This window comes from Kogia breviceps, chromosome 2, assembly GCF_026419965.1.
Source record: "Kogia breviceps isolate mKogBre1 chromosome 2, mKogBre1 haplotype 1, whole genome shotgun sequence".
NCBI classification, from domain to species: domain Eukaryota; kingdom Metazoa; phylum Chordata; class Mammalia; order Artiodactyla; family Physeteridae; genus Kogia; species Kogia breviceps.
The window spans coordinates 147,135,014-147,154,167 of record NC_081311.1 but is presented as its reverse complement, the minus strand read 5'-3'; the positions used below and the strand labels follow the sequence as shown (position 1 = coordinate 147,154,167).

The 19,154-nt window shown below is 41.4% G+C and overlaps 1 protein-coding gene and 1 pseudogene across 1 annotated transcript in view; one reads left to right on the top strand and one right to left on the bottom strand.

The window, feature by feature from the left end:
• The window catches only part of PJVK (pejvakin), a 51,808-nt gene extending 33,604 nt beyond the window's left edge, over window positions 1-18,204 (bottom strand). The window contains exon 1 of the mRNA XM_067026383.1: window positions 18,118-18,204. Coding sequence (XP_066882484.1) covers window positions 18,118-18,133 — 16 coding nt within the window. The 5' untranslated portion in view covers window positions 18,134-18,204. The remainder of the gene's footprint in view (window positions 1-18,117) is intronic.
• Window positions 8,322-8,651, top strand: LOC131749910 (protein FAM136A pseudogene; annotated as a pseudogene).
• Window positions 18,205-19,154: the final 950 nt, after the last annotated feature.

Genomic DNA, 19,154 nt, shown 5'->3' with positions numbered 1-19,154 from the left:
ACACACAGTGTAAGGCATTCTCCTTACAAAGCTATGAAATTAGGATGACTCAGTCAAACATAAATTCCTTCTATAACATTTCAACTACGCCTTGAGGTACAGGCTTATGGGATCAGCAGAGTAAACATTAAAAAGTCTGCCCCAGGGACTTCCCTGGTGGTCCAGTGGTAAAGAATCCGCCTTCCAATGCAGGGGACGCGGGTTCGATCCCTGGTCAGGGAACTAAGATCCCATATGCTTCGGGGCAACTAAGCCCACGCGCCACAGCCACAACTACTGAGCTTGTGCGCCTCAACAATGGAGCCTGCATGTGACACGGCAAACTACAGAGCCTACACGCCCTGGAGCCCGCACGCCACAACTAGAGAAAAGAAAACCTGCACGCAAAAAAGAAGAGCCCGTGTGCCACAGCTAAAGATCCCACATGCCTCAACGAAGATACGGTGTGCCGCAGCTAAGACCTGACACAGCCAAAAAAAAAAAAAAAAGTCTGGCCCAAGGACAGGACCCAAGGTCATTTACGGCATTCTCTGAATCTCTGCAGCACTTCCTCTTCTTACCATCTGCACTGTATTGTCTGATGATGGGCCTTTTTTCTTAATACTGAGAACTTTGGCTGCTATTTAACAGTTTCGATCAGCACTGTCCAAAAAAAAGCCATAATGCAAATCACATATATACATGTTCTAATAGACACATTGCTCATGGAGGATAATCTGCTTTATTCAAAGTCCACTGACTTAAATGTTAATCTCATCCAAAAAATACCTCCACAGAAACATCCAGAGTAATGTTAGACCAAATAGCTGGGTACCATGGCCCAGCCAAGTTGACACATAACAACCCTCACACCCGCTTGAATTTTATCTCATCTATTTCTTTCATTGGGAACTCCAGTTAACAGGTTATAATCACTGTTATCACTTTCTCACCTTATTCTTTCATCTTAATAACGATTTAATCCTACCATTCTGACATGTTCCCTCAGGGTCACTCATGAGCTTCTCATTGCCATACAGAATAGTAATTCTAGAACAGTGTTTCAGAAAGTGTGTTCCACAGCTTATTTTTAATAGCTTTTATACTACTAATAATAATTTTTAAAGATTCCATATAGAAATACATTTGGTAAACTCTGGGTTAAACAAGTTTATTTATGATAGGTCTTATCAGGTCCCTTTAAAATATCACAGCTGGGATACAGTGAGTAGCATTTTCCAAATTTATTTTGAGGTCAGAATCCTTTAAACACCTTGTGGGATTAGCTGAGAGGAACACACACTTTGGAAAACACTAATTTTACCTCATTCTGTAAGTTTTTATAATTCTTATTAGCTTATAGCACAGTTTTGACACAATATATGCACCTTTTGTTTTTATTTTTTTCCTACCTTATTCCTAAGATCTTGTCTTACTCCTTCTTCGTATAAAGTGTATCATATCTTTTCACATGTCAAGCTTCTAGAATTGGTGCTGTACACACAGGATGTGTTCACATGAGTGAGTTTTACCTTGTTGCTGATAATTTAAAACTTAGCAACTGCCTTGAACCGTAGGAACTTCAGCACATTGGTCACTAGGGGAAGACACACAGCACGTGGGCCATCCCCCTCCTCAGATCCTCCGAACTACTTATTCCAGCCACTCACAAACCACACCCAGTCTTAGGCAGAAGATATGAGCTACCTTCTGCTTCGTGATCTCGTGGTCAGTGAGCTCAGAGTAGAATCATAGGCAAAGCAGAGCTCATGCAAGAATGATCAAGCCGAGATCAAGCTGAATATCCACTGAATTTGGTAGACGTTAGAGTAAAACTCCCTTAGGCTTGTCCCCCTACCCGGTTTAAAGAAATCATGTTTTCCCTTAGCATTTAATTTCAGGACCTGTAAATATTACTGCTTTTTAGGTAAATTGTATCATCCTAAATCTATTTACCGGGGTAATAAAAGATAATTCCATTAATATAAACTGTTCCAAGGGGATGCTGATCAAGTAATGAATTTTATTTCATTTGAAATGAGGTCAATATTTAATTTTGCAAGTTAAGTAACCTTAACTTTACTCTTGAAGGGAGCCTGAGATACACGAAAGGAAATTTCCTTTTCATTCATGTGAGAAACAGACTTTTTTTAAACACCCATATTCATCAGTGTGACCGTTAGTCCAAGAGGAGGCAATCCGTATCTTTACCAACAAAGCACCTTCCCTTTGAAGGATTGGTACTGGCCCCCTCTGTACAGTATTGTAAAACCTGAAGGAAAAACCATAGCCAAGTACTACTACCAGGACAAGATCGATATTTACTATACCTATTTCACAGTGAAGATACCTTTTCTGGAAAATTCCTCATAAGAAAACTGAAATTCAAGCTGCCGCTTTTTCTTCAGCCACCACTGCTCAATCCTGCCTTGTGTGAGCCTGACGTTCTCTCCCTTTTTCAACAAAAGATGTCAGAGACCAGGACGGCCATGCTGGGGATGGGGGAGGCTGCGCGGGGCAGACCAGGCTTCCATGTATCGGGACCCTCGAGAGCTCCTTTAGGAAGGGAGGGGTCGGGTAGGCCATGCAGGAGCGGGAGTCTGTGGGGCAGTAGGTCCCAAGGCGAGCCGCAGGGAGCAGCGGCACGAAACGGGAGCAGGGCCCCGAGAGTCCGCCCTCCTAGCCGACACCAACCCTTGGGAAGGCAGTCCCAGAGTACTGCTCCTTGAGGGGCGGGTTGGGAGGCGGGGAGGTGGGAGGGCTTTGGGGCCGAGAACGAGAGGACTGGCCCAAGGGATTGGAGTGGGCGTGGCAACTGCTTGGAAAAGAAGTGCTGGGAGCACTGAGCCCCTCGGGACCTAAGATAGTAGACGTGAAGGGGGTGCGGGATGAGGGAGGAGAGGGCATGGGAGGAAACGTACACAGTTTAGAAATTGCTGGGGAAAGAATGAGCCTTAATAATTAGGGAACACCACCAGAAGATTAGAAATAGAAATGTACAACTTCATTCCAGCAAAATAGATTTGCACTTGTCCAATGCAAGACAGGAAAAGGGGAAAATAATTTTTTTAAATGTACGGTTGGTAAAAAATAAATAAGATAAACAATGTAATATTTGGGTTAAAGACAAATTATAAGCAAAATCCCCAAATATTTAGTGCTGAATGACATGAAACCACATGTGAAAATTTTTGCAACACAACAAGCAGTACCTAAAGAGAAATATAACTCTAAGTATATTTGAATAAAAATACAAGAAAAATAATCTCAGAAATCAGAGATTACAAAAGGCTAACAAACAGAGCAAAGAGAACAAGGAGGGAAATAAGGGCAAACAAAAAAAAATCAATAAAAAGAGCAAAAATATTGGGGATTATTAGTATTAGTGAAACCACAGACAATCCTACTACACAGACCTCTGGCAGAATTTGTTAAGAGAAAAACAAACCATCCTAGAGAGAGAACAGGCAAAGAAACAAAATGTGTTATAAAAAGTTGAAAATAATTACAAACACAAAATTTTAAGAAAAGGTAAACCAATATGAGCAACTGTGCAGCAATAACTTTCAGCACCTAGATGAAATTGACACATGTTAACAACGTGTAACCCATGTAACCCCAGACATCCGAATAGACTACTAACCATTAAAGTAATTGAACTGGATATGAAAACCTCCAAAAACATTAAAAAGCTCAGGCCTGAACAATTTTAGAGATGAGTTGAATCAAAGTTTCAAAGAACAAATGAATCCTCTTTTGTATGAATTGTTCCAAAAAATAGATGGAATGAAAACGATTCAACTACTATTTTGTGGCAACTACTATTATATAACCTTGAAATTGAACCAGATAAGGTCAGTTTAAGAAAAGACAGTTATAGACAATTTCTCTTATGAAACCAGTGGGGCTAAAGATTTTCAGTAAAAGTTAATTATGTTGCTATATTGTTTCATTCTAACAGGAGTTTTTAAAAAATATAACTATATGGACACTATACTGTGAACTCAGTGAAGACAAAGACCAGTCCACCTTGCTTTCTATTTTAATGGCAGCACCTGGAACAGTTCCTGATAATTTGTGAACACTCAATAAATACTGGTAGGATGAAAAAGTGAATTCCTAAGGCCCACTTTTCTGTCTAGCATGAATTTATTCAACAATCTTTAAACTTGTCTGTGGTAGGTAGAATAATGGCCCCTCAAAGATGTGCACAGGCCTGACCCTGTGAATATGTTAGGTTACATGGCAAAGGGGAATAAAGGTTGCTAATCAGCTGACTTTAAAATAGCACAATAGGGCTTCCCTGGTGATGCAGTGGTTAAGAATCCGCCTCCCAATGCAAGGGACACAGGTTCAAGCCCTGGTCTGGGAAGATCCCACATGCCATGGAGCAACTAAGCCCATGTGCCACAACTACTGAGCCTGCAAGCCACAACTACTGAGCCCACGTGCTGCAACTACTGAAGTCCATGTGCCTAGAGCCCATGCTCGGCAACAAGAGAAGCCACTGCAATAAGAAGCCCACACACTGCAACGAAGAGTAGCCCCCACTCACCACAACTAGAGAAAGCCTGTGTGCAGCAACGAAGACCCAACACAGCCAAAAATAAAGAAATAAAAATAAATAAAAATTTTAAATAATAATTAAAAAATAAAATAAAAGAGGACAATATCCCGGATTATCCAGATGGGCCCAATGTAAACACAGGTGTCCTTAAAAGAGGAAAGATCTTCTACAACTAAAGACAAAAAAGAAGGAACCAAAACAAGTTGGGTAGGAGAGGTGGACTCATGATATAATCAAGTCCCATACCCCTGGGCAACCCACAAACTGGAGAATAATTATAGTACAGAGGTTCTCCCATAGGAGTGAGAGTTCTGAACCCCATGTCAGGCTCCCCAGCCCAGGGATCCTGCACCAGGAAGACGAGCCCCCAGAGCATTTGGCTTTGAAGGCCAGTGGGGCTTAATTTTTGGAGTCGCATAGGACTGTGGGAAAGAGAGACTAACCTCTTAAAGGGTGCACACAAGATTTCACAGGTCCAGGGCAAAGCAGTAATTTGCTAGGATTCTGGGCCAGACCTACCTGCTGGTCTTGGAGAGTCTCCCAGAGAGGTGGGCTGGGGTGGGGCTGGGGGACTGGAGGGGTAGTGGTGGGGGGTGGGAATGAGGGGATGGGGGTGGCTGTGGCTCACCCTGGGGGTACAGACACTGGCAGCAGCCATATTTGGCTGTTACACATACTAATGTGTAACACTGAGGCTGGCGGCTGCCATCTTCAGATCCTCCCTCTAGCTCATTAGTGCCAAGACCTTGCCTCACCCAACAGGCTGTAGGTGCCTCTAGACATGCCCCTAGACACGGCCCTGCCCACAAGAGGGCCAAGACCCAGCTCTATCCACCAGTGGACAGGCACCAGCCCTGCCCTCCAGGAAGCCTACACTAACCTCTAGACCAGCCTCAACCACCAGGGGGCAGACACTAGACCCAAGAAGACTACAATCTCACAGCCTGTGCACTCAGCCTGCCCACAGTAGGCCAGACCCTACTTGGGACCAGCTGGGCCCTGGCCCTGCCCCACTAGCAGACCAGTACAAGCTTCAGGACACCCTGGACCTCATACCTGACCAACAAGGTGTTGGTGGGAGGACCCAACACCTCCCCACCAGCAATCTGACAGCAGCTATCGGATCCCTGGGTGCTGAAGCCAGCTCGAGGACCTGGCTCTGCGTGCCAGTGTCCAGCACTGACCTGGCTTCACCTGCCAATGGCGGGGGCAACAGCTCTGGAGTGTTCTGGACCCTGACTCTGCCCACCAGTGAGCCAGCACTAGCCCCAGGGCCCCCTAGGATTCCACAACCAGCTGCCTCATGACAAGGCCCCCCTAACCAGCAGCATCTGCACAAGGCAGGGCCTGACAATCAACAGGGTTAGGGGCCAACCAAACCTACCAGAGCACCCACATAGTCAGCCCGCTACCACAGAAGGACCCATGCAGCCCTCTTAGGGGGAATGCCTAGAGCTGGGTGATGAGAGGGGAAAGCACCGCTGAGATGCACAGGACATCTCCTACAGAGGGCCACTTCTCCAAGGTCAAGAAACATAACCAACCTACCACATACATAAAAATACAAATAGCAATTTAGAAAAAATGAGGCAATAGAGGACCATGTTCAAGATGAAGGAACAAGATAAAACCCCAGAGAAAGAACTAAGCAAAGTGGAGATAGGCAATCTACCAGAGAAAGAGTTCAGAGTAAAGGTGATGAAAGAACTCGGGAGAAAAATGGATGCACAGAGCAAGAAGTTAGAAGCTTTTAACAAAGAGTTAGAAACTATAAAGCACAACCAAACAGAGACGAAGAATACAATAACTGAAATGAAAAATACACTAGAAGGAATCAACAGTAGACTAAATGATACAGAGGAATGGATCAGTGAGCTGGAAGACAGAGTAGTGGAAACCACTGCCACTGAACAGAAAAAAGAATGAAAAGAAATGAGGACAGTTTAAGAGACCTCTGGGACAACATCAAGTGCACTAATATTTGCATTATTGGGGCCCCAGAAGATGAAGAGAGAGAGAAATGTTCTGAGAACATATTTGAAAACATAATAGCTGAAAAATTCCCTAACCTGGGAAAGAAATGAGTCACCCAAATCCAGGAAGTGCAGAGTCCCATACAGTATGGGACTGTACCTCTGTACCCAATGAGGAACACACCAAGACACGCTGTAATTAAAATTACAAAAATTAAAGATAAAGATAGAATATTAAAAGCAGTGAGGGAAAAGCAACAAATAACATACAGGGGAACACCCAGAGGCTATCAGCTGATTTTTCAGCAGAAAATCTGCAGGCCAGAAGGGAGTGGCACGATATAGTTAAAGTGATAAAAGGGAAAAGCCTACAACAAGAATACTCTACCCAGCAGGGCTCTCATTCACATTTGATAGAGAAATCAAAAGCTTCACAGACACCCAAAAGCTAAGAGTTTAGCACCACCAAACCAGTTTTACAACAAATGTTAAAGGAATTTCTCTAGGTGAAAAAGAAAAGGCCACAACTAGAAACAAGTAATTTACAAAATGAAAAACTCACCAGTAGAGGTGAGCTCACCAGTAAAGACAGGAAACCATTCACACACAAAGCTAGTAGAAAAGTTAAAAGTAGTAAAATCACCTATATCCACAATAAGCAGTTAAGGGATACACAAAACAATTAAATGTAAAATACAATATAAAAAAACAGTAATCAAGAGGGGAGGAGAGTACAAATGCAGAGTTTAAAAATGCATTTGAAATTAAGAGATCAGCAACTTAAAACAATCATGCATATTCAGATTGCTATATAAAAACCTCATGGTAGCCACAAACTAAAAATCTGTCGTAGATATACACACAAAAAAGAAAAATTAATCCAAACTTAACATTAAGATAGTCATCAAATCACAAGAGAAGAGAACAAAAGAAGAAAGGTTAAAAAAAAAAAGGTAGGAAGTCCTTCTCTCACCACACACTTCTAATAAATCCAAGTCTCTTAAAGTTCTAGGGCTTCCCTGGTGGCGCAGTGGTTGAGAGTCCACCTGCCGATGCAGGGGACGCGGGTTCGTGCCCTGGTCCAGGAAGATCCCACATGCCGCAGAGCGGCTGGGCCCATGAGCCATGGCCAATGGGCCTGTGCGTCCGGAGCCGTCCGGAGCCGGTGCTCCGCAAAGGGAGAGGCCACAACAGTGAGAGGCCTGTGTACCACAAAAAAAAAAAAAAAGTTCTAGACTTTGATTCAGGATTCAAGGCTTGGAATTTGGCTCAGAATTAAAAGTCATAGAATCTAATTCATTCAACTTTCTTCACTTGTGTCAGGCATGTTGGTGGTGGTCTTAATAGAAATGAACTACAATGCACTGGGTAGCAATAATATCACATAAAACCCTCCCAAACAAGATGGCACAATACTGATTAACTAGATTAGAAAAAACATATTCCACTGGACAAACCAGTAGACCTACTGGTCTAAATATCACTATTTTCAAACTGCCCATCTTGTGACAGTCCGTAACATTTATCAACTCTTTGAAGCCTGAAACCTTATGTATTATTTACTTATTTAATACATTATTTATTAAATAAACAATTTGTTTATTTAAAGAAAGAGAACAAAAGAAGGCAAAAAAAAAAACCCTACAAAAACAAACTCAAAACATTTAACGAGGGGGGGACAAGTGGGCGCCGGCGCCGCAGGTAGCAGTGTGGGGTCCCCATGGTGAAGCTGCAGCAGCTCCGCGTGCGGGAGGCAGTGGACTCTATGGTGAAGAGGCTGGAGAGAGAGAGAACATTGGAAGATGCAGGGCCTCGTGTTCTGGTGCAGCACAGGCTGTTGCGAGGACAGCCAGGCCACCATGCAGCAAGTGCACCAATGCATTGAGCGCTGCCATGCACCTCTGGCTCAAGGCCAGGCCCTGGTGACCAGTGAATTGGAGAAGTTCCAGAACTGCCTGGAATGGTGCACTATGCATTGCAACGACAAAGCCAAAGATTCAGTAGATGCGGGGAGTAAAGAGCTTCAGGTGAAGCAGCAGCTGGAGAGTTGTGTGACCAAGTGTGTGGATGACCACATGAACCTCAATCCCAGTCATGACCAAGAAGATGAAGGAGTCTCTCTCATCCATTGAGAAATAGATGTCTGCTATTGGCCATCAGGGCTGAAGGCAGGAATGTATTTAAAAAGAGGAATGGGGATTTGGATTTTCTAAGGAAAGTTTATGAATGAGGAAATTAAGGATGGCAGCAAGTTTAAGGCCTAAGTCACTTGCCTCTGGACACTGGTTCCTTTGTGTTTGAATCCTAGAAAGTGAAAAAACCTGGTGCTAAAATATGGGTCAGAGATAGCACAGGAGAGTTTTTGTGAGCCTGAATTTCATGTGAATTTCATGAGCCTGAGTTTCAAGTGCTTTTCCTGCAACAGGGAGTCTCCCTTGTACCAAACCAGAGCCCCCCAAGGTACCAGATTCTCTTAGTACACAGATACCAGCAGGCCAGCAGGTTCACCTGACCTGCTTATGAACTGGTGGAGTCTGAGGAGAGGTGTTTCTATTTGCTGCCAATCTCCTGTTTACTAGAAGGATCACTGCAACATTTTCCGTAAACTGGAAATAAAACAAAATCCATGAGGTCCCTAATTTGGAAGGGGAAAGGGGGCTTCTGGGGATTTGTTTTGCTTGGTTTTGTTTTATATACAAGGGCATGAAGTTACTTTTAAGATGTGGAGTTGGGAGAGGTAGTTTGGATAAAAACTTTGAAAGGGTCCTTGTGGATATTCATTTCTGCCATCAAAATGTGGATGCACATTTCTTAAAATTCTCACACATGACATTTTTCAGCCTGGAGACCCTGCAAAAATATAAGAAGTGCTATCATACTGGTAGGGGAAGCAAACCTTCCCTCTAACTGGCAGCCATGATGAGCCCTGAGGCTGTCTGCAGCAGAGTCAGCTGAGTGACAAGACAATCTTGCAGTGACACTCACCCTTGAAGGGAAATGGACTGTGATTGTGCTATATGATAGTATTCAGGAATGAACAGCAAAAGAGGAATTGTTAGCTGCTTAATTAAGAGTTATGAAGTACTGGCTTTGGAAAAATCTGGTTTTCATAAAACAAAGTAGAATGAAAGCCTAAACCCAGTATTGCTTACTTTGCCCCCTGCAATAACAGAGCTCTGTTGAAACGATCCCTTGGCAACACAAAGGTCAAAGGAGAAAAAGTCAGCAACTCAAGGGCAAGCTGTGATTCCTTTAGAGCAAAAAATGGGACAGCCCTAGGTTACCAAATACCACTTTTGCGACATGCATTGTTCTTGCCCCAGTTCTGGCACCTTATAGTTTTATTAAGGACCTTGTGTTTTTACCAACTTATTACTTGATAATATAGCCTGTCTGTTCGCTACTTCAAGACTGTGATACATTTTCCTAGTGGTTTGGTTTTAAAAATAAATAAGACTTAATTTTTCTTCCAAAAATAACAACAAAAAAAAACATTTAACAAAATGTCAATAAGAACATTGGAGGGCATTATGCTAAGTGAAATAAGTCAGACAGAGAAAGACAAATTCTGTATGATATCACTTACACGTATAATCTAAAAAATGCAAAAAACTAGTGACTATAACAAAAGAGAAGCAGACACAGATATAGAGAACAAACTACTGGTTACGGGGGGAGAGGGAAGCAGGGAAGGGCATGATACGAGTAGAGGATTTTTTAAAAAAAAATTTTTTTTTTTTTTAAGGAAAAAAGAGAGTTGATAGTTGAGACACACTGCAGCCATAACTTTTAGATGTTTTTATATTCCAGTTAGAGGGTGAGGAGACTAACGTTTTCCCAAGGGAAGTGTAAATCTTCTGTCTGAATTTGGAGGGGAAAAGCCTGCTGATGCAATCTGGCCTTATGCCCTCACAGCATGATACTGGGTGATATGCATGGAGAGAATCTGAGCTATGTTTTATGGTTTACGGTTGGGCAAATTAGGCATTTGACAGGCAGGGGAATATAGTTTGGAACTTCACTCAATAGGAATCCATCATTACCAAAGCCTCAATGCCAAAGAGAAAGCTTGTTAATTCAGTTTTCCCTGATGTCTAATAACTTGTAATAGTCATTATATGGGTAACTTGGTCCTGCTGGGTCCCCGCATGTAAGCTTCTTTCTGATCAAAGTTACCCCTATGGGTAGGCTGTGGTTAAACGTTTTAATATCTGTCTCCATGAAGTTCTGTTATCCTAGTCCAAGAAATTGAATTGGCAGTCTCTAACTTCCTTACCTTTTTTTAAACACAAGAATATAATTTTAAGAAACCCTTTGCTTTGAAGTAATTATAGATTCACAGGAAATTGCAAAGATAGTACAGAGAGGTCCGCTGTACCTTTCACTCAGTGTCCCTAAATGGTTACCTCTTACATAAATATAGTACATTATCAGAACAAGGAAATAAACAGTGGTTCAACATGTGTATACATCTCATTTTTAAATTTAAAGTATACACAACATAAAATTTACCGTCTTAACCATCTCTGGGTATACAGTTCAGTAGTGTTAAGTACATTCACATTGTTGTGCAACCAATCTCCAGAACTCTTTTCACCTTGCAAAATTGAAATTCTGTACCCATTAAACACTAACTCTATAGACAGCTAGTGGGAAGCAGCTGCACAGCTCAGGGAAATCAGCTCGGTGCTTTGTGACCACCTAGAGGGGTGAGATAGGGAGGGTGGGAGGGAGACACAAGAGAGACGAGATATGGGGGTATATGTATATGTATAGCTGATCACTTTGTTATAAAGCAGAAACTAACACACCATTGTAAAGCAATTATACTCCAATAAAGATGTTAAAAACAAAACAAACAAACAAACCACTAACTCCCCATTCCTCCCTTCCCACAGCCTCTGGGAACCAACCTTGTACCTTCTGTTTCTATAAATTGTATAGATGACTTATGTAAGTGGAATCGGACAGTATCTGTCTTTTTGTGACTGTTTTAATTCACTTAGCATAATGTTCCCAAGGTTCTTCCATGCTGTACCACGTATCAGAATTTATTTCCTTTTTAAGGCTGAATAATATTCCACTGCACATACTCCATTTTGTTTATCTATTAATCTGCTGATGGGCACTTGGACTGCTTCCATCTTTTGGCTACTGTGAATAACACTGCTATGAACATGGGTGTACAAATATCTTTGAGACCAGGGCTTCCCTGGTGGCGCAGTGGTTGAGAGTCCGCCTGCCGATGCGGGGGACACGGGTTTGTGCCCCGGTCCAGGAAGATCCCACATGCCGCGGAGCGGCTGGGCCCGTGAGCCATGGCCGCTGAGCCTGCGCGCCCAGAGCCTGTGGTCCGCAACGGGAGAGGCCACTGCGATGAGAGGCCCGCGTACCGCAAAAAAAAAAAATATCTTTGAGACCATAATTTCAATTACTTTGGATATGGCTAGGGGCTGAATTGTGTCCCCCTTAAATTCATATGTTAAAGTCTTAACCCCCAGAATATCAGAATGTGACTGTATTTAAGATAATTCCTTTTAAAAGGTAAGTTAAAAGTGAAATCTAATCCAATCTGGCTGGTTTCCTTATGAAAAGGAAATTTGGACACACTGAGAGACATTTTCTGAAGTGTATACTTTTTAGTATGGTCTTAATATTTTTCATTCTATTTTCTTAAAATTGCCTACAATATTCATTGAAGTTGCAGTTTACAATAAGTACATTTAGACTGTTGACATCTTCAATTGCTTCTTCCTCATAGACCATAATATTTTCAACTGAAAAAATACTTTCTCTTCAAGTGCTGAGGTACTTGGTAATTTGGGGCAAATTCTAAATGGAGGATATTCTAAAATCTAACACTGTTTTTGTTGTGAAATGTGTAAAATTTCAGCACAAATATTTTCACAGGTACTGTCCCTTTGTTATCGATCCCAGTGCCTTAAGCAACAAAAAGGATTTATAAGACAAAATGTGTCCAATAAATGGTCTCTATAATTCTTTAGAAAATTTTGCCAGATTTAAATGCTGCAAAACCATTGGTTGCTCTCATTCATTCCATTCAGGTAAAAAATGTAAAGGTTCTTCTTACAAGTCCAGATGCTCCAAAGCTCAGTTAGAGAATTTAAAAGTTACATCTACATTGTTTGAGCTCTCAGAATTCAATTTGTTCATTTCCTTCCTTGTGCTTGAAGGGATAAAATTCAGTGTCCTCCTGTTTGGAAGTTTTCTTTTCAATAACTGCAATTCACTAAAAATTTCAAAAGCTGAAGTTTTTGGCACTCTACTCATTGAATCAGTTTCCAATTGATTTTGAGCAAAGTGAAACCAAAATTTAGAGAACTTGTTATAAAAATGTTTGATACCACTGCAAGATACCTAGAATGATTTACAAAGTAGTACTTCAAAGTATTACTCAGTAATATTAAAATTCAAATGATGATATATAGTAAAAGTAGAATATAACCATTGGAAAACTGTGAATTTTTTATTCAACATCAGTTGTGCTACAATTTTGTAATTCAGGTACTTTAACTAGGTATATATAAATATTTGTTAAAATTTTTTTAACATCTTTATTGGAGTATAACTGCTTTACAATGGTGTGTTAGTTTCTGCTTTATAACAAAGTGAATCAGTTATACATATACATATGTCCCCATATCTCCTTCCTCTTGCGTCTCCCTCCCTCCCACCCTCCCTATCCCACCCCTGTAGGTGGACACAAAGCACCGAGCTGATCTCCCTGTGCTATGTGGCTGCTTCCCACTAGCTATCTGTTTTACATTTGGTAGTGTATATACGTCCATGCCACTCTCTCACTCCGTCCCCGCTTCCCCTTCCCCCTCCCCGTGTCCTCAAGTCCATTCTCTACGTCTGCGTCTTTATTCCTGTCCTGCCCCTAGGTTCTTCAGAACCATTTTTTTTAGATTCCATATAATATTTGTTAAATTTGATAACTGTTTTATTAGTAAGATTTCTCAGCTTGTTTGAACACAATTATGAACTAGTTTTGTACTATAGCCAATTCTTTGTATATTTCTACTCTGGAGGTTTTGTAATTTATTGAGAACTCTGTTTTTATCACAATACTGTACCCACCAATATTTTCATTTTCATAGCAAAGTTGAATTTTTAAACTGAATTTATAGTATCATTCACAAAATGGGGTCAGATATTTCACTTTTGACATAATTAACTCCTAAATGCTTCACTTCAATTATACAAGTTGGATGAAAAATTGAACTACTTTTGGAATTATTTCAATTGATTTTCTATGTGAAGCATCTTATGACACTGGTATGAAGTTGTCATTATTTTGCACTATTTACAATAGCATGGAACAACCTAAGTGTCCATCGATGAATGGATAAAGAAGATGTGTTACACACAAACAAACACACACACACACACACACACACACACACACACACTGGAATATTACTCATCCATAAAAAAGAATGAAATAATGCCATTTGTATCAACATGGATCGGCCTAGAGATTATCATACTAAATCAAGCAAGTAGAAAGACAAATATCATGATATCACTTATATGTGGAATCTAAAATATGATACAAATGAACTTATTTACAAAACAGAAATAGACTCATAGACATAGAAAACAAATTTATGGTTACCAAAGAGGAAAGAGGGGGCGGGGGAGAGATAAATTAGGAGTTTGAGATTAACATATACAAACTACTACATATAAAATAAACAAGGACCTACTGTATAGCACAGGGAACTATATTCAATATCTTGTAATAACCTATCATGGAAAAGAATCTGAAAAAGGATAGATGCATAGATAGATGTATAACTGATTCACTTTGCCGTATACCTGAAACACTGTAAATCAACTATACTTCAATTTTTAAAAATTGACATTATTTTAATTATATACAAAATTCTTTTGCTAATGGAGCCAACACACTAACAGCTATTGCTACATGTTAGTGTACATGTAAGAAAGTTGGACTCAATATGAGCAAAAGTAATTTAGAAGTAGATAGACATGACCTGAATGAAAGTTATGCTTCACATAGTGATGTGAAAATGCACCTTTTGCTGCTGCGTGTGTTAAATCATTGTCTTCAGGCATGACGTTCTTAAATAACAACTAACTTTTCAAGTGCATGCTGATACCTTTTCGGCAGATTTGAATCTTCTGGCTTTTTTTTTTTCATATTCTGGTTTTCATGTTAAGAGATTAAATGGACAAACAGACAATGGCCATACCATATATGACAACAGAACTCTCACCCACAACCTCTGCAGCAATCAGCCCAGAACTGCCAGGACTCAGTCAATGGCTGCCAGCTTCCTCATTTTTGCCTCGATTTCCAACTCAGGACCAACCAAAGAAAGCCAAATATACTTCCCAAGCTAAATGTGTAAGATATAATACTGCTTCTAGTTAGCATGCCTCCATCTTCTCCATGTCAACAGTTTCCAATCCAAGCATATTTTGAAAAAATTTTTTCAATATAGAACTTTCCCATCCTCCTATCTGCCTTTGGGTTGCTGCCAAAGGCAAGTGATGGTGGCTCCCCTGCTATATAGCAACCTCTGAATAAATAGACTTTGTGCTCTCGTGGATGGTCTTCATCCATTTCCACAGTGTGGTCACTGATGTCATGGTGGATGAAATTACCAGTGTGGATGGTAAATGTTGATTACACTTTATGCAAGTTACATATTCTTCATCAACTTTACTGAGAAACAGAAATTCAGTACTTAACTTTTAGTCCTGGTTACTGCTATACAAATCCTTTTCTATCAACCTTTGAATTCTATGAATGATTTTTTCACCTAATAGTAAAATTTTCTTCCGGGTACTGAATGGTACCTACTAATTTCTCTAAGCATTGATAAGTGGTCACAGCAGAACCTGAAGAATCTGTCTCGTTATGTAACATGGCAAGAGAATTCCTATTTCATGCTTTGACGACTCACCAAGGAAAGACAACCACTTGGAATAAAGAGCCCTCACAGAGAAATGCATTAATACAATGGCTATGAGCAGTAATATACAGGTGGTAAAGGTAGTATGGACGACAGAAAATACAGATTTACATTGTTATCATTTAGAAATGCTTTTTGAGGTCTCAAAAAGTACAGATTTACATCATTTAGAAATGTTTTTTTTGTTTGTTTGTTTGTTTTTTTTGCGGTATGTGGGCCTCTCACTGTTGTGGCCTCTCCCATTGCGGAGCACAGGCTCCGGACGCGCAGGCCCAGCGGCCACGGCTCACGGGCCCAGCCGCTCCGCAGCACGTGGGATCTTCCCGGACCGGGGCACGAACCCGTGTTTCCTGCATCGGCAGGCGGATTCTCAACCACTGCGCCACCAGGGAAGCCCAGAAATGTTTTTTGAAGACGCTCACCTCGTTTGGATTTTTGCCAAGGGAAAACATGGAACAGAAGAATAAAAACCCACTATCTTTAAACATCAGGATTTTTGTTTCACTAACAGGTCATCAAAACAGAACCCACTTGTACTAGCAGAAGTGTTCAGGTTTCTACTCCTGGTGGTAGACAACAGGTGCCACTCACTCAGCACTAACCATTCCCAGCTCTGGCCTCAGCACAGAAGACATATTCCCTGTCAATTCCGATTTGTGTAAGAATGTCATTAGCCGGTGTACAGGCATGTACTTGCTCCCAGGGAGTTTCCATAACATCTCTGTATTCTCACTCTTAAATAAGAGCTTTATTTCAGATTCATACAGGCTCTTTTGTGGTTTTTTGTGACATTTTCCTCCTGCTCCCCAAGGATGAAATTGATAAGAAGGTACCATTAAAAAAAAAAAAATCTCAGTTGGTTCATTTAGGCAACAAGTTCACGTGCTAATGAGAATAGAAGGTGAGTTTGTTTAGAGAGGAGGGCTGAGAGAAGGATTTTATGATTGACAAACAACTGGACTTTTCCATTGAAAACAAATATTCTTCTCCTTTCAAGTTAAATATGTTAGAGGATTCTGGTTTTCATACTGCTTTAAACCAGGGTTTAGCTGAGATAGGATTTTGTTGTTCCAAAGTCAGATCATTTTAGACCCACCCGAAATTGCTGAAGTCATCCAGGTCATTGCACTTACATGAGTCTAAATTTAAATGATACCTTTAGTCACTCATCATTATAATAGTGACCAGATGCAGTACAGTGGGATGGAAAAACCTAGAGAAGAAGCTAGAGGCAGGCCATCTATGTGGTTTTCTATGTTCCCGCTTTCTCTGTCTTTAGAGGTATATGCCTTACTGGATGAGTCTCTGAGGAATGGAAGCAACTGATTTCCCCTCCAGTTGTTACCTGTTGTATTTTCCCATTTAACTGAATTAATCATTTTCATGGAAACCTTTATTTAAAAAAGTTTCCAAGCAGACTTGCTTGTATGATTTTGATGTAATGAAAAAATTCAAAGTTATTGTCTTCAGATACTTTCATTTTCTTCTGTCTGCAAGCTCCAAGTGGAGCTGTATTCATTTATTCATTCAATAAATATTTCTTGCATACGTACAATATGCAAAGCACTGTTTTAGGTAAAGATGACAGATTTATGAGAGAATCATCTTAGATGTCTCAGCTCTAGCAACTGGCTAAATATTCAATCCCATGTTATTTAACAACAGCATTCAAACTTCCCCCACCTTTGCACTGTGCAACTCACCTCCTCCTGCTTTGTGAATACCACTGGGGTAGGCTGAATAATGGCCCCCCAAGATGTCCTTGTCCTTTTCCTCAGAATCTGTGAATGTTACTTTAAATGGTAAAGGGGACTTTGCAGATAATTACATTAAGGATCTTGAGTTGAGGAGATTATCCTGGATTATCTGGGCGGGGCTTAAATGCAATCACAGCATTCTAATAAAAGAAAGGAGGGAAATTTGACTACAGAAGCAGAGATTAGAGAGATGTGGCCACAAGCCAAAGAATGCAAACAGCCACCAGAAGCTGGAAGAGACAAGGAACAGATTCTCCCCTGGAGCTTCCAAAAGCAACCGGTCCGGTCAACATCTTGATTTTTAGCCTTGTAAAGACTCATTTTGGACTTCTGGCCTCTAATATAGTAAAGAATAAATATCTTTGTATTAAGTCATTAAGTCTGTGGTAATTTGTTAAAGCACCAGTAAGAAACTAATACAGGTACAGGCCTCGGTTGAGTATAATTGTACTTTACAGAAGTGGAGTCTAGGATGTATACAAAAGCACTAATGTCATCCATGAGATAGCAGTTTTGCAAATTTCCCCCATTGACTAGAAAAAAGGAAAATTTCTTCTTTATGGTTCCTCAAATCTACTGAGAAGGCAGTACAATGTGAGACGGCATTTGGGGGATAGACAGGCTTTTCCAGAATTTGTCAAATTTGAAGCGCGCATAATATACCTGCATGGATTTGTTGTCAGGATTTGTCCCAGATGCTAACAAATGAAAGATAAAGCATCTAAATCAATAAACTCAGGGCTTCTGTTGAGCTGCACCTCACAGGCCTGCAAGCCCTGTACTTGTCCAGACTCAAGGCAGAAGGGAGAGCAGGAGTCAGCGACAAAGACACCAGTGGTTTAGTGGATGGGGGTTGGGGGGGGGGGGTTGCTTACCTGCCTCAAGCGACATCTCCGAGGAACCCGCCACCGTGTGCGCAGGTAGCAGCCATCTTTGCTCCCAGAGGGTGGGGGGAGGTTGCCTGTTATAGGCGGAATTGACGTCAGCTTGGCTCATCGGTTACCAGGGAAACTAGCAGAGGAGCCTGCCCCTCACCACGCCTTTGATTAGCTCTCCAGGTGCAGAGGCTTGGATCTAAAGATTAGAACATTCACTAGCTGGGGCCTGGGGCAAGTGTGTAGGAGGGTCAGTCAGGTGAGTTGGGTGTAGGTGAAGCAGACATTGGTGGAGCAGGGGATGGACTGAGAGCAAGAGTACAGCCATCTTGAGAGGCCTGATCATACAGCTTCTCACATAATACTAGCTTTAGGCAATTTCACCAATTCCGCTAGGCTATGGAAAAACATCTTTTGCCCTGAACAAAATTAAAAAGTTTGGAATGTTTCACTAAGTATCGTGAACTATGTTTGGCAAAATTGTGAGGAATTTAGAAAATAGCTGACCTCTTGGGGCTGATAGCATGAATCTGAACATTACTGATGGAAGAAACCACGCTGGGAATGCCATCCTCCTGTGTGGCCGCCTAGGTAGGTGCCTGCATATGCAGGTACCTCTTAGAAGTAAATGTACAAAATCTAAAGGCTGGTGCACACCTACATTGGTGACACAAGTGATGGTATTTAAAAGCATCACTGAGACCCAGTCTTGGTTTTGTTACCGACAAGGGTCCTTGGACTTATTAATCAATAGAAATTGATAAGAGGCCAGACAAGGAATTCAGGCAAGGCTTTATTGGGACTTGTGCTGTAGGATGAAGGAGTGAAAACAAGGAACAGGTGCCCTGGCTCGCTCCCTGAAGGGGGTCCACCTGGTTCCTTAATGGGATGAGGGTGGGGACAGATAGGTGGTTTGGTCCAGAGGCGCGGCATAGGTAGTCCGCCTACCCCCTTGGTGGTGCTGTGAGCAGGGATCATTCGCAGTACCTGGCTTTTGCTCCCCACACCTCAAAGTGGCAGTTGGTGTTTGGCCTTTT